Source organism: Chiloscyllium plagiosum, unplaced genomic scaffold (assembly GCF_037043375.1).
Source record: "Chiloscyllium plagiosum isolate Xiang-an unplaced genomic scaffold, Cpla_swu_hap1 HiC_scaffold_16, whole genome shotgun sequence".
Taxonomy (NCBI): domain Eukaryota; kingdom Metazoa; phylum Chordata; class Chondrichthyes; order Orectolobiformes; family Hemiscylliidae; genus Chiloscyllium; species Chiloscyllium plagiosum.
Window position 1 is genome coordinate 35,127,366 of NW_028270154.1, and position 15,651 is coordinate 35,143,016.

At 40.2% G+C, this 15,651-nt stretch overlaps 1 protein-coding gene across 8 annotated transcripts in view; it reads left to right on the top strand.

Annotated features, from left to right (window-relative positions):
* Positions 1-15,651, top strand: part of jade2 (jade family PHD finger 2) — a 207,523-nt gene that overhangs the window by 55,191 nt on the left and 136,681 nt on the right. For all 8 annotated transcript variants that reach the window (XM_087995275.1, XM_087995282.1, XM_087995276.1 and 5 more), the window contains one exon: positions 6,251-6,408. In XM_087995275.1, the coding sequence (XP_087851401.1) occupies positions 6,251-6,408 (158 nt within the window). The remainder of the gene's footprint in view (positions 1-6,250; positions 6,409-15,651) is intronic.

Below are 15,651 nucleotides of genomic sequence, written 5' to 3' on the forward strand. Positions count from 1 at the left end.
TAACTAATTAGTTCACAATGCAACACACAGTCTAGGTATTTAGCATCCTGCTTGTCTGCACAATTTCATGCAAAATTGAAGCAAAATGCTTTAATTGACAAGTAGACTGTCTTCACTCTTTCCTCACAAAATCACTTGCACAAAAAGGGGATCAGGCCTTCTATCTAGATTTTGAAAATATTAAAGAATTAAGTGCGACTTTTTTGTTTAAGCTGTTGTGATCTTACAAAAGTGAGTTACTTCAGAATTAATGTCGTGCAGAAAAGAAAAGCAATCTTTACACAAATGTGTGCATCATGTTGAAGAGAGGGGCTGTTCTGTCCCAGCTTTTGGGCATTAATTAGATTTGGTTCAGTGGTATAATCACATTGCTTTTCTAAGTGATGAATTTCACTGCATTGCTGCAATACACTAGTAAAATAATGATGATGTGATGGATGGTTGCCATTTAATCAGCACTTTTCTTCAAGTAAATTTGTTATTTACTTTTTCCTTTCCCTTCCCAATTTCTACCCACCCCGTCAAACTCTCAAAGGCAGTAGCTAATTAATCCATCAGCACCAGCAGTACTTCATTACTTTACTGAAATAACTACTCTTCTTGCTAAATTTTGAATCACTCTTTAGCTTTTGCCTCATGGTGGGACATGATTCAAAATTGTCCCAAATGGGGCCAGCTAACTCAGCGCAGACAACAACTGAGATGAAAGGCTGTCTAGCCTTGTATAACTCCAGTGCATTGCCATAACAATGTCTTTGTCCCCTAGGCTATTGGGGCTGCTGAAGTCTCTCTACTGCTGGTGTGATGATTAAACACAGAGGAAAAGAGAGATACTGAAGTTTAAAAAAAATCAGTCCATGGGATTGAGGATAAGTTGCGAATATGTGTTTTTGAGTGATGCATTGCTGAAAATGGACCACTGAGGAATGTTAACCACATAAAGAGTCAATGAATTATGGTGGCTGTATCGTGAATGATTTACTCATTATAAATCACAAGTCTCTGGTGCCTACTCTGTTTATAAAATCTCCATCAGCACATGTGTTTATAAATGGAGGAGTTATATGTTATGCTGTAAATATATTTTTATTTTGTTATATTCATATCCAGGTTGCTTACCTTTCTGACTGTGGAATGACATCTGATAGGTTATGGTGAATGTGGCCATATCATGGAAAGTGTGGGGTTGTTGCATCTGCCTGGTCACTCATTGGTCACTCTGACTGTGACGATTGAACAAAATACAAGTAATGTGATCCTTGACTGCTTTGTTGTTTCTGTCCTGAGAAAGACGAACATAACCAAGTAAAGTGTGCCACTCCATGTGATAGGCACTTTGCTTAGCCAGAAAAAACAAATTTGTTCTCCCACTTGGAAGGGTGGGCTTTATTTGTATTTATTTTGGACTGAGAGCTACCAGCATTTTTGCTGAGAAATTCAGAAGGTGTGCAAATTTGGCTATTTGAGGGATTTACTTATAGAAATTAAGAGGAGACAGAACACTGCTATGTAGATATCAAGCTCAAATAAATGTTGATATTTCTGAATTAGGCAATATATCTGCAGCTATGTATTTCAGTTTTTCACAAATAGTAAAATGGCAACGGAGACCCACTTAACAGAAGATGCCCAACTCTGTCAAAGCTCCCAACAGCAGGCTAACCTTAAACAGTTGTGATTGGCTCCCAACATTCTGCACGTGGTGATGGGAGCTAGGAAAGGGTGACAGTTGGGACCGAGGTGGGGACTGTTGAGGTGGAAGCTAATATGTTTCAATAAATATCTTAAAAGAACAACACTAACAACATTGGTTTTGGAAGCACAACGAATCTCTGGAATATCTAAGGAGGGCCCAGCCAGGTTCTCCAGGTTCAGTAGTGAAGGGCTAGAACTTGTTTTACATGATCCCGGGCAGAGGAAGGAGGCACCATTTGTCCGAGAGAAATATGGTAAGGGACATGACGAGAGGCAAGTGGTAGCAAAAACAATTGGTGCCAACATCCAGCAGCTCAGTGCTGGAAATGTCTTATGACCTGATCAGAGTAGACAAGGATGCAGTGCATGGCTGAGCACATCTATCACTTAGAATGACCTCCCTTTCACAAGTTATTGAAAGATGTAATTCACTTGCTAACAATGCCCAGGAAATTCTACAATGCCATCTAAACCTGTCTTCAACTCAAAATATTCTTTATCCTCAGTCTCTAATGCATCCAGCCTATCAAAAGCCTGTTTTTGAATACTTATTGCCTCCCCCCCACAATCTCACTGGTGCAGTTGGATCTGCTTTCTGACAGAACCCTGGCGATGAGGAGTCAGTGTTCAGTCCTGGCAACACGAGGAGAGTGAGCGTTTGCAATGTTGCCCTTTCTCAGCATTGTAACATGTTCCTGATGCCACTACCTGCAATGTTTATGTGTGGGTCCGTTGGCCCAGGGTCAAGAAACTGGTAGAACAACGTTGACACCTGCAGCATGTTCATGTCGGTGAAGATCTCTGAATTCCAAGATGCTTCCATGCCAGCATGGTAGCCTTCCAGCGAGCAAAAACGTAGGATTTGGGTCGAGAGTTTCTGTAGCATACAAGGAGTATGAAGAAAAAGCATTGTGGTTAGAAGACTAGGGCATGGACACTCTTTATTTAATCTTTGTTCATGCGATGTGGGCATTGTTAGCTAGGCCAGTATTTTTCTCCAATGCTAATTGCCCTGGAAAAGGTGATGGTAAGTTGCCTTCTTGAACTGCCGCACTCCTTGGATTGTAAGGACACCTTAACAGATATATGAATGCGCAAAGAATAGAGGGATATGGACTGTGTAGAGGCAAAGGATGTTCAGTTAGAAAGGCATCATATGGATGTGCAATCTTGTTAGCTGAAGCACATCATCCTGTGCTGTACTGTTCTTTGTTCTCTGTTTACAGAATTGTTAGGAAGAGAATCCCAGGATTTAGCAACAGTGAAGGAACACTGATGTCAAGATGGTGTGTGGCTTGAACTCGAAAGTGATTGTGCTGCCATGTATCTGCTGCCCTTCTGCCCTCGAGGTGATAGTGGGTGTAGATTTGAAGGGTATCATTGAAGGAGTCTTGATGAATTCTTGCAGTGCATCCTTTATTTGATATACTTTGCTGCTGTTGTGCAACGGTGGTGAAGAGAGTGAATATTGAAGGTGGGATCCCGGTTTGGCAGCTACTTTTTCCTGGATGGTGCCCAATGACTTGAGTGTTGTTGAAGTTGACTCATCCAGGCAAGTTGGAAGTAGTCAATCACACTCCGAAGAGTTACACGCGAAACATTGACTTCTCAATCTCCTGATGCTGCCTGGCTTGCTATGTTCTACCAGCTTCCTGCCCATCTGTTTTGTACCTTATAGATGGCAGACAGGCTTTGGGGTGTCGGGAAATGAGTAACTCGCCTCAGGATTCAGAGTCTCTGACCTGCTGTTCTAGCCACAGTATTTATGTGGTTGCTCCAGTTTCATTTCTGGTCAATGATAACCTCTAGGATGATGATAATGGGTTATTCAGTGATGATGATGCTGTTGAGCATCCAACAGCTATTGTCAGATTCTCCCTTCTTGAATAAAATTCTTGTTTGGCATAAACTTTACCTGCCACTTAGCAGCCTAAACTTGATTGTTGTCCCAAGTATTTGTTGTATTTGGGTAAGGACTGTTTCAGTATCTGAGGACTTGTGAATTGTGTTGAACCTTGCACAGCCATGATCGACCATCCCCACTTCTGACCTTATGGTTGAGGGAAGGTCATTGATGAAGAAGCTGAAGATGGTTGGAGCTAGGGCACCCAGTGACACTCCCTTGAGGATTTGATTTCCTGGAGCTGAGATAGTTGATCTCCATCAAGCACAACTATCTTTCTTTCGTGTTAGGTATGACTTGACTCGAGGACAGTTTTCCCCAATTCCAATTGACTCCTGTTTTCCTAGAGCTCCCTAATGCCATACTAAAACATCCTTTGATGTCGAGGGCAGTCACTCTCACTTCACCTCTGGAATTTGGCTCTTTTGTCCGTGTTGGAACAAGGCTGTAGCAATGTCAGGAACTGAGTGATCTTGGCTGAACCCAAACTGCTTGTCACTCAGCAGGTTATTCCTTTGCAAATGCTGCTTGATCATATTGTGAGTGATTCCTTCCATGTTTGAGTACTAGTGAAGAATAAGACATACAGACGTGCAGTGTGGCTGTCTGTAAAATTATGATGGCATAAAGTTGTGCACGTAGATATTGTTCTTGGCAAGGACTGGAAGTTGCTTTGATGAGCTGCAGTGAATGGTAACTGTGAAAATGGATGCGCACAGAGAAGGGTCTGTGGATGCTGGCATATTTGTGGTGGGAAGGGTTACGGAGCTGCAGACAGGACTGCCCATGCAGCTGTTGGATATTTCAGTCAACAAAAAATTCTCCTGTTTCAACTAACAAAAATGTCTTAACAGCCAGCAACATGTTGACTTATGTGCTGTTTTAAGCAACAAATAATTTGCTTGTTTAGAGAGTAATATTCATTTCCGTCAACATATATGAGCATCAATAAAAGGAGCATTTTAACCACATTTGTGCCAGCTGTAACTTCTTGGGCCTTGAGGGATCCTAGCACTTATTTAAATTTGCAGTGTGCTATATTACTGGGCAGCTAGGACTGGACAGCAGTGCATTGAAACTTGCTGGATTTGAGGCATGGATTTACCCACTAGCAGTCGAATGATGACTTGGCATAAGATTTTGGTGACTTTTAATAGCCACAGATGGAGCAGTACATAAGGTTAGCCTGACTGCAGTGTGGAGGATAACTGACAAATGCGTTCATAAAGCAAAGCCTTCTTTATAAATTAAAGCTCTGCTTTCCATTCGGGTAGGAGTGACTCTGGGTGTCCCTGTCTGTCAATATCTGTCTATGCAGGGGTGTGTCATATGAGTACCCATTATGTAGCTACCTTATGGTCTCTTGCCACTGCAACCCGTCGGTAAAAATGATGGGTGGTATAGCAAAGAAAGCAGAGGAAAAGAATAGGTGGCAACCACAAAAAAATTACAAGAACTAAATTAGTATAGTACCTGATAATGTGCCGATTTCTCCCTTTAAATTGATTCCTACTGACATGCATCACCCAGTGCCTCTAGATGTCAGTTTTATGCTGGAATGAATTGAGTTGATGATTGATAACAGGGTGAATGAAGTCTCCAAGTCATTACTGACTCATTTAAATGTTGGCATTTTATCATCTGCCAAAAATGGCAATGCAGCTGGAGTGGTGCTTTTTCTGGCCACTTAGCATTCATAAGGATCTATGTCTACTTCCTGACCTTGCCTACTTGATTACTGTCAAGGGCAGACAGGTCACAGGGTAAGTAAGGTGCAAAATTAAAATGGCAGTGACTGGAAGCTTGGATTCACATTTGCAAATTGAACGGAAATGTTCCAAAAAGTGGCTACCCAGTATGCATTTTGTCGCCCCAGTAGAGAGCAGGCTGCATTATGAGTCACAAATTAGGTGTATACATTGAAAGAAGTACACACAGATTTCTGTCTCCTCCTTTAGACTGTCTTTCACAATGCTCACAGAATAAGTAAAAGTGCAGGTGCTGCACTTCCATGGATTTTATGGAAATGTGGTATAGGAAGGGCAAGGGATTGTTGGAGAATGGGTCAGGGTGTTGTAGAGGGAACTGTATGTGTTTTATTTTATCTTATACTTTTATTTTGGCTGAAACTGAGATTAGTGAGTTCCAGTGTCTGACCTTTACTAATTTCTGGAATGAGGAGAAAGTGAGGTCTGCAGACGCTGGAGATCAAAGCTGAAACTTTATTGCTGGAACAGCACAGCAGGTCAGGCAGCATCTAGGGAACAGAAGATTCGACGTTTCGGGCACATGCCCTTCTTCATTCCTGAAGAAGGGCATGTGCCCGAAACGTCGAATCTTCTGTTCCCTAGATGCTGCCTGACCTGCTGTGCTGTTCCAGCAATAAAGTTTCAGCTAATTTCTGGAATGCCATATGATTTATCTCCTCTATTGTGAAAGCTGACACAAAGTAATTACTCAGCAAGTCTGTATTTTCCTTATTTCATTTGGAGTATTTCTATATTTACTCTTAAAGGAATCACCTTTAGCTTTGACCACCTTGTCTTCCAACCCAATAGTAAAGTTTCTCTCTCAAAGGATTACTTGATGCTGTGAAGTGACAATCAGGGAATCAGCGCAAGCTAATACTTTGTTTCTTGCTTTTTTCAAAAGGTTTTTCGAACAGATCTGATCACTGCCATGAAGCTCCCTGAGTCCTACCAGCTAAACGTGGATGAGTACTACATTCTAGCTGACCAGTGGCGACAGGAATGGGAAAAAGGTGTTCAGGTGCCAGCTAATACGGAATCAATCCCTGAACCAGTGGTGAGGTAGGTCATGATTAAACTGGTTATTCTATGGAACTCCTGAGTGACTAGGTGTAGCAATGCATAGAACGCGCATGTGCAAGTACAATCACAACTTGCATTTATACAGTGCCTCCTATGTTGGAAGAGATGCTTTTGCTGGAGTAGTTCTGGTGATAGTTTGGCAGGTGAAAATGAAACCAAGCCATGGCAGCCCCACTGAGCGGGTTCATGGAAGAGAGGCATTGCAATGAGGATGGTATGGTGGATGTTTCAAAACTTACAGAATGGCTTGGGATCAATAATGCCCCATGGCTGCAGTCAGAAATAGGTGTCATTTGTGACTTTGCTTAGTCTTGTTCCAGTTCTGTGGCAGGGATGGAAGCCTTACTGGGGAAATTCAAGCATGTATCTCCGGCAAAGTTAGTATTGACTCCAACAGGAAGCCTATTGAACCCTGATGGTGACCATAGCATGGGAGCAACTAGGCCAAATTACGTTGGAGGCCAGGATACCAAAGGTGGAGGAGAGTGAGTGTTTGAAAAGGTTAGCAGTTACTGAAGTATCATGGTCAATTTAAAATAAACCTCGACAATGGACTAATTATGAATATTGTGCAGAGAGATCGTTCTAAGGCGGATAAAGAATGATTTTGAGTGCGTAGAGGGATAGGGGATGGAGAAGAATACATGGAAGTGATCAGTGATAGCTTTGTCTTTTAATTTAAAAAAATGTAGGATTGAGAAGCTACATTAAAGTGCAGTCACAAAGGGGCTGGTCATGAGTATTGTCAGAATTTTTAGTGAAAAGAAGGTATACATCAGAAAAGAACCAGCTATGAGGAAGTGAGAATTATACTATCAAAGGTAAACTGAGAGAAAATTCTGAAGAACAAAGAAACAGTAAAACTCCAGGACATCCTTAAAATGCAATTGGTTCAAGAGAAATGTATTTGAATAAAAGCCAAAAGCAAGCAAGCCAGTTCTGGGGCACCTTAGATAATAAAAAAATTGAAGGGAAAATTTGTGTCTATGGAAAGATATATATATAAAACATATTTAGATTTTAAAGGAGAATTGGACACAGGGCAATATAAAGAACTTATGAATGTTTAACAAACAAAGTTATCTGGAAGCGAAAAGAAATTCCAAAATCAAATTGTTAATATAAAAAGTAATGAAGTGTTGCAGTGATACACGAATAACAAAAGGAAAATTACATTATGAATCAGGTCACTAAATGGTGAGCACAATAAACTTGTGGGTGACGGTATAAATGGCAGTTATTGCATAACCACTTTGCTTCAGCTTTTACTAACAAAAACTTGAATAAAATTGACACATCACTAGAGTACGGGTTCTGAAATTTTCCACTGATTCTCTGTAGCACAAGTGTTCTTAGGTTGCAAGAGTTAATCATAAAATTAAGCATATGTTTATTTTTAGTTATGTATTATGAAACTAATCACTGGTTAAGCAACAATTCTGTTGGGTTATGGATCTATCTTTGACGTGTGTGTATGTCATGCGATATTTATGTTGGTTTGTTACTCTTTGGTTAGTTGACTGTCACTGCGTGGCAGGTAGACTGCCATGGTGTGGGGGGTGCACTGTTGCTCTGCAAGGGTTGGGACTGTCACTGTCACTGATATTAATTGGTGGCGAGTGAGACCAAAGATGTTGGTTGGCCAGACCAGCACTTGCTTTGCTCTAATGAGATACTCGTGAAATGAATGTGCCCTGCTTTGGGAGGGATATCATTAAGCTGGAAAGGGTTCAGAAAAGATTTACCAGGATGTTGCCAGAATTGGAGAGTTTGAGATATAAAAACAGGCTGGGTCTTGTTTCACTGGAGTGTGGAAGGTTGAGGGGTGACCTTATTGAAGTTTATAAATGCATGAGGGGCATAGATAAGGTGAATAGCAAGGATGTTTTCATTAGCATGTTCAAAACTAAGCTAAGCTAAGAGGAGAAAGGACATGAGCGACAACTTTTCTACATGGAGTGGTTCGTTTATAGAATGAACTGCCAAAGGAAATCGTGGCTGCAAGTATAGTTACCGCATTTAAAAGACTTCTCAATAAGTGCATGAATTGGAAAGGTTTGGAGGGGTATGGATCGAGAGTGGTGCTAGAAAGCACAGCAGGTCAGGCAGCATCCGAGGAGCAGGAAAATCGATGTTTCGGGCAAAAGCCCTTCTTCAGGAATGATGAAGATGTTTTGCCCAAAACGTCACTTTGCCTGCTACTCGGATGCCGCCTGACCTGCTGTGCTTTTCCAGCACCACACTCTCAACTCTAATCTCCAGTATCTGCAATCCTTACTTTCGCCTTGGAGGATATGGGCCAAACACAGACAAGTAGAACGAGTTTAGTTTGGGACCATGTTTGGCATGGACTAGTTGGTCTGAAGGGTCTGTTTTCATGCTGTATGACTCTAGAAAATAATCCTGCTGAGGTTGGGCACTGTCTCCGCGACAACACAGTGCTGGATCAATGACGATGAGCCTGTGGGGCCAAGTGACAGTTTCCAGGACCACCTCACATGCATTGACACTGGCAACTGAAGTGATACTGTACTGGTGTTGAGTGGTAGTTTGGCCTGAAATGTAAAATTGTCCTGGATAGTGTAACTTTTGGGGAATTAGTATTAAATTTCCATTAAATTGTCTGTGCTGCAGAAGCAGAATGACACTGGTGGATACCTGCTTTAGAGAATAACTTCAAAGATTGAGAAAAAATAATGGACAAATTGGAAACATGAAAAGGAAATAAAACCCATGTTCTGTGGTGTGCAGCTTGAGGAGACCAGGATGGACGTAGCAGAGATTCTAGTTCATATGTACAGAGATTTTACAGAATATGTTGTGCTGGAGAACTGCCAGGCTGCTAATGTCGTTCTTATCATGATAGGCCAACAACCCAGAACCTCAGTCGGCATAATGACAGTGATAGGAAAGATATTGGAATCTGTACTAAGTTAAGTGATGAAGATCATTTGAAGACTGAAGGTATACCCAAAAAAAATCAGTGAGGGTTCCAAAAGTCATGAATAACTAACCTGATAAAGTTTTATGAAGTGGTAAAGGGAAGAGTTAAAAAGGCCAGTGTAGTAGATGTCATATACTTGGATTTTGAAAAAACCTCTGATACCAAACGCGAGGTGAATGACAAAGAGTAGGGGCGTGATGTCATTGAACAAAAAGCTGAAGTAATTGCAAATTGCCAAAATAAAAGAAAGCACAAAGTAAAGATACAAGATACCTTTTCTGATTAGAAGATTGAAATACTATTCCAGAAGGATCCCTGCTAGGATCATAGTTATTCATCAGGTACGTTAATGATCTGAACTTGCAAATAAGTAACTCTATATTGGAATTCATAGAAAGTACCTAACTTTGGTTTTGTTGGACAGAGGTAAACATAGCTAACATTGAGAAAATTGCAGCACAGAAAACATTAGAACATTTGTAGACTGGAAGTTGAGTGGAAAATTTAATGTTGATAAATCTGAAGTGACGCATTTTGCTTGGAAAATCAGAAACTTCACCAAACCATAAAAATTAAGAAGCTGAATGGAGTAGTGGATCAAAGTAATCTAGGAATCCAAGTGTATAAATCATTAAGTGCCACATGGCAGGTCAACAAAACAATTTAGAATGTTAACAAAATACTGGAATTTATTTCTAGGAGTACCAAATTCAAAAATCGTGAAGTTACATGAAACTTGTATTGGACTCTGGTCAACCAAACTTATGGCACTGTGCATAGTTTTAGCCTGCATACTGAAAAAGAAAAGCATTTGGATTACTGGAGAAAGTACAAAAAAGACATACAAGGATGGTAGCAGGACTGTTTGATTACAGCTGTCTCAAATGAGAAAACTTGAAGTTGACTTGATCGAGACTTTTAAAGTTATGGATGGGTTTGAAGGGGTGGATGAGAATAAACTGTTGTCATTTTGTAAGAGAATACAAGAAACTTAGGGGCAATTATACAAGCCAGTTACTAATAAATCCAATAGGAAATGGGGAGATATTTCTGAAAACAGTAAATAGATAGAATGTGGGACTTGCTACCTCAGGAAGTGATTGAGAGAAATAAGTTTCTATACCTTCAAGCCATCTTGTAGTGCAGTGGTACTGTCCCTTCCTCCAGGCCAGAAGCTTCAAGTTTGAGTCCCACCCCTTCTTCTCCAATCAAAATCTATAACTAAAATTTCCCATCCATGGAGCAGTGCTAATATAGGGTCCATCACATCCTCCTTAAAGTGTGGTGACCCGAACTAGATGTAGTACTCTTCTTGTGACTATCTAGAGTTTTCCTGTTTTTGTACACATTTAGGAAATCTCACTTTCCATACATTTTGCCAACGGCACATTCATAATATCTTGCCAACTTCAATAATATATCTCAGGTACCCTTGTCCCTATATGTTCTTTAGCAGTGTGCCAATAGATCTATATTGCCTCTTCCTATTTATTCTGCCCAAGTGTATGCCATCACACTTATCTGATTCAATTTGAATAGCCAGTTGTCTCCCCATCTGCCATCCAGTCTATGTCCTGTTGTAGTTAATTAATATCATGCTCACTGTTTGCTGCTCCTCCTTGCTCTCATCAGCAAATTCTGACATTTTATTTTGTATTATTGTATCTAAGTCATTTATATATGCACAGTGATTCCAGCATTGACCCACTCTCTGCCATCCTTTAATCTGAAAAAATAACCACAACTTGCTGTTTTTCGTGCTGGAGCCATTTTTAAAAATCCAAGCTGACACTTCTCCATGAACCACAATTTTTTAGGTGATGAGTTGTCAAACATCTTCATAAAATCTATATGGACATCATTATTTCCTCATTTCTTTTCCCCTTTGATTATTGTTCCTGAAATGTTACTCCATTAATGATGTTAAACTAATTGATTGCTAGGTCAAGTCTTACACCTATCCCTGAATAAAGATGTCACATTTGTCTCAATCCAGTCCTCTGGCATCCCTCGTATATTGAAGGAATTAAGGTGATTAAGGGAAGCTCTTCTGCTATCACTGTTCCCACTTTGTTTCGCAATCTGTGATGTAAGCCATCGGTACCAGATGACTTAACCAGTCTAAGCATTGCAAGCTTTTCCAAGATCTAATTTTCTCTGAATTTGCAGCTCAACCATCACAATCTTCACTTCTGATATTTTATGTCAGTTCTCTTCCTTTGTAAACAGTAGTACAAACTACTCATTAAGTATTCCAGCCGTGACTTGTGCTCCTAAGAATATAATCGCCTCCTTTTCCCATAATAGAACATAGTCATAGAGGTGTACAGCACAGAAACAGACCCTTCGGTCCAATTTGTCTGTACCAACCAGATATCCTAAATTAATCTAGTCTCATTTAGCGTCATAGAGATGTACAGCACGGAAATAGACCCTTCGGTCCAACGCGTCCATGCCGACCTAATCAAGTCCCATTTGCCAGCACTTGGCTCATATCCCTCTAAACCCTTCCTATTCATATACCCACCCAGTTATATTTTAAAAGCTCTAATTGTACCAGCCTCCAACACTTCCTCTGGCAGCTCAGTCCATACACAACTACCCTCTGCATGAAAAAGTTGCCCCTTAGGTCCCTTTTATATCTGTCCCCTCTCACCCAAAATCTATGCCCTCTATTTCTGGACTCCCCCCCACCCTAGGGAAAAGATCTTGTCTATTTATCCATGCCCCTCATGATTTTATAAACTTCTTTAAGGTCCCCCTCTTCCTACAGTATTCTTCCCTCTATTCACAGGACAATAGTAAATTCTAACACTAACTTCAGTTGAGAAAAACAAATTGAAGTTTTAAAATTTCTTAAGCGTCGCATCTGGAACTTTTCCTGTCTGGATAAATTTAAAAATCAATTGACCTCTGTTAGAATACACATATGTAACTTGGAGCTCCTCTTTACAAACACATGAACAATGAGCATAGCCACCAGACTTTTTGCTGCTTTAATTTCTACTTGGTAAAAGTGATACCAATGCCTGTAGCTTATTTCTCTTAAATTTCAAGATTTCCCAAGGCAGAATTCCATCCTAAGCTCTGTTCCAGAAAGGGATTATTTGCTTTATGCACTAGGTGTAGAAACATCATCGACATTCTTATAAAAAACAAATAAGGCAGCTCCTTGGGCCATTGCTCTTTGGAACGATGTCAGATGGAAGAAATTTGTGGCTAACTTTCACAAGTTTTTATTTTCATTGATGCCTGATGGAAGCAGATATTTGAATGGATGGTGCTCACGATGTGTAAAAAAGATTTGCATCTCTGTGACAATACTGTCATCCTTGGGGACCACTGAGGTATCCTGCCAAAAATTTTTCGGAAAATTATTTTGGCCTTTTCTGACCATTTGCTTGCAACTTGCCAGGTTTCCCTTATGGTTTGACATTGTTTGGCACTTAGAGCCTAGTCTTCACTGAAATCACAACATGGCACAGATGAAACAAGAAAGCTTTGATTTAAAAACTCTTGGCTACTTAGAGCGGAACTTGGACCAACTTCAAAGTCAGCAAAGATCAAATGCTATTAGGTGGGAATTGTGGGTTCATAGGTAGAATGGGGTCAAGTTGATGTTATCTGTTTGAAGTGAATGTGGTCCAGTGTGCTGTGGGTGGGGGTCTGTGAAACTTGAAGCTTCTATCAGCACTTTAGGACCATCAACCCTCAAAAGATTAAAGGTTGAAAGTCGACAGTAAAAACTATTGTCAAAAAGATTGTTGATGTATTGAGTAAAATTACTCAGGGTGGAAAATCCACCACCCTTGAATTGTATATCTGACCCTGAGCATCTATCACAAAGAGCCTGAAATTCATTCTGGAGTTGTCCATATCCAATAATTATAGAAACGTTATTAGATGTTTGCAAGCTTCTTGGTTGGATTTTGTTCTTCTGTAAGTGTGATTAGAATTGCTTTTATTTTTACATTGATGGTTCCTGCTGTTTAAAAAGTTCAGTTAGACTGTCATAAAGAATGATCTAAAAGATTGCTGAGGCCAGTATAATTGTACAGCATCATGATTAGTTACTGACTTCAGGAGAAATTAGGTAGAGGCAGGTGTGGAGAGATAAGAACATTAGATCACAGAAATGTCTACAGGACAAATTTTCACTTAAACAAGTCATGGATACTTGTCCGATTGATTTAGAAAAATAGAAAAGAATTTGATTAAAACAGGCCTGGAATTCTCTGCTTAGCTGCAAAAAGGAAAATTGTATTGGGCACATGATTTTTCATTGTTGATGAAGATAATAGGATGTGCAATTGTACAGCGGAATATAATAATAGAATCCAATAGGATGACTACTCCTGGTTAAATAATTACCTATGTTGTGCAAGTGATAAGTGTGGATGTGAGACTGCAGCAGTGCTAAATGTGAGATTGTGAGTAAAAGCAAGTTGCATGAAGAATTGACTGCAGATTGGGCATTGTTGGTAAGTGAGTGATGGGAATATAGTACATTGAGCAATGGATGAGTCTAGTGATGTAGTTGGTAAGATATGCCATTGAAGATGACCTTGATGATTTTGTGAGGTAGTTGAACTTCTTCCTGCCCTTAGTCTTATTCCTGGCATTGACCTCCACTGCTTTCCCATGCTGTATCTGGAAGAACCCCTGTTACGCTGCAGATAAAGGATGTCTCTCCTTACTTTGCCAACTCTTTTACCAGGACTTCCAGTGCAGTGTTGGAAAACTTTGGTATGTGTTTTCTTGTGTGTCCATCCATTGTGGATCATTCGTAGCCACAGGGCATCTCCCCTTTAAGAGCTGGAGATTGTCTTTAAGTAGCACTCGCTCCAAGTGATATGGGGCCCCTGTTGGTGTGTGTAGCCATTCACAGCATAGTTAACTTTGGCAGTATGCAAAAGCCATGTAAAGCAGTGGCAGCAAAAAGAATTACCATGCTACCTGTAATGCAATGGAAGGAGCAAATTAATCGCGTGCCGTGATTTCTGTGCATGTTTTCCAGGATTAACCTGTTTCTCTCCCATTAAATGCATTAGCAGACAGGACTAACTGAGCTGATTTATGTCAGCAGAATATAATACAGACATAAAACAAGTGACAAATTAATATCAAATACTGACAGTTGAAATGCTTGCTGCTTCTCCCTAATTGGGAGCTAACCTGTCCTGCTACATTGGATAACTCTCATGAGAGAGCTCTTTGTCCTTTACTTTTACATTGGACAAATATATGAAAAATTACACATTAGCAAGACAGGTATATTGCAGTGTGCTAAATTGGATGAGTCTTTGAAATGTAGCAGTATTGCAATAGGGAGACCTTTCAGAGAAAGGATTCCCTTAAAGAAATCTGAGTTATCAAAGAGAAACCAGAATCTATGTAGATCTAACCTTATGGTATGACAAGCTATGCTTTCGTGTTGGAGACCTTGTTCAACTTCAACAGGGCTGACAATATAAACATCTCGCTCTCTCTCATGCTATCTCTCTGATGCACACATTTTCCCTCTTTTTCTTTCTGTCTCTCTCTCTCTCTCTCTCTCCCCCCCCCCCCCCCCCCCCCCCCCAACCATCTGTCTCTCTCTCTCTCCCTCTTTCATGTCTGCAGGAAAAATGATTTTAAACAGGTAAAAAGAATAATTTACAATGTTGAACCCTTCACAATTCTAACTAAGGTTTAACACAGCAGTAAAAACCATTTTCATTGAATAGGTAATAATTAGTTTGATGGAAAACGAATGCATGATTAGTAATGGAACCTCTGATTTCTTTGCAATTGTTTTGGATTCTTTATGGCTCAGTTCACTGGTGTCTTAGTTTCTTCTTTATTCATTTTTGGTCTGTGAGCATCACTATCTGTCTGGCATTTATTGAACATCCAGAATTGTCTGGAGGATAGTCAACAGTGAACCACTTTGCTGTGAGTCTGGAGTCATGTGGGCCTGACCAGGTAAGGAAAGCAGTTTCCTGAAAAGTCCTTCCTAAACTGGATGGGTTTTTCCTGAAAATTGACAGTGGTTTCATTAGTGTCTTAATTCCAGATTTTTAATGAATTCAAATTGGCAGCACGCAAACCTGGGTCCCCAGAACACTACCTGGGTCTCTGAGTTAATAGTCCAGTGAGTGTATGTATGTACGTCTTTACTTGTATCACAGTAAATCAAAGCAAGTGGTTTGTACAATGAAAGTTCCTTAATTCACAGATGCTATTCGTGGTTGGCAAATTGTTTGTAAAAGGTTCGTCCTCATGATGAAATGCTTAAT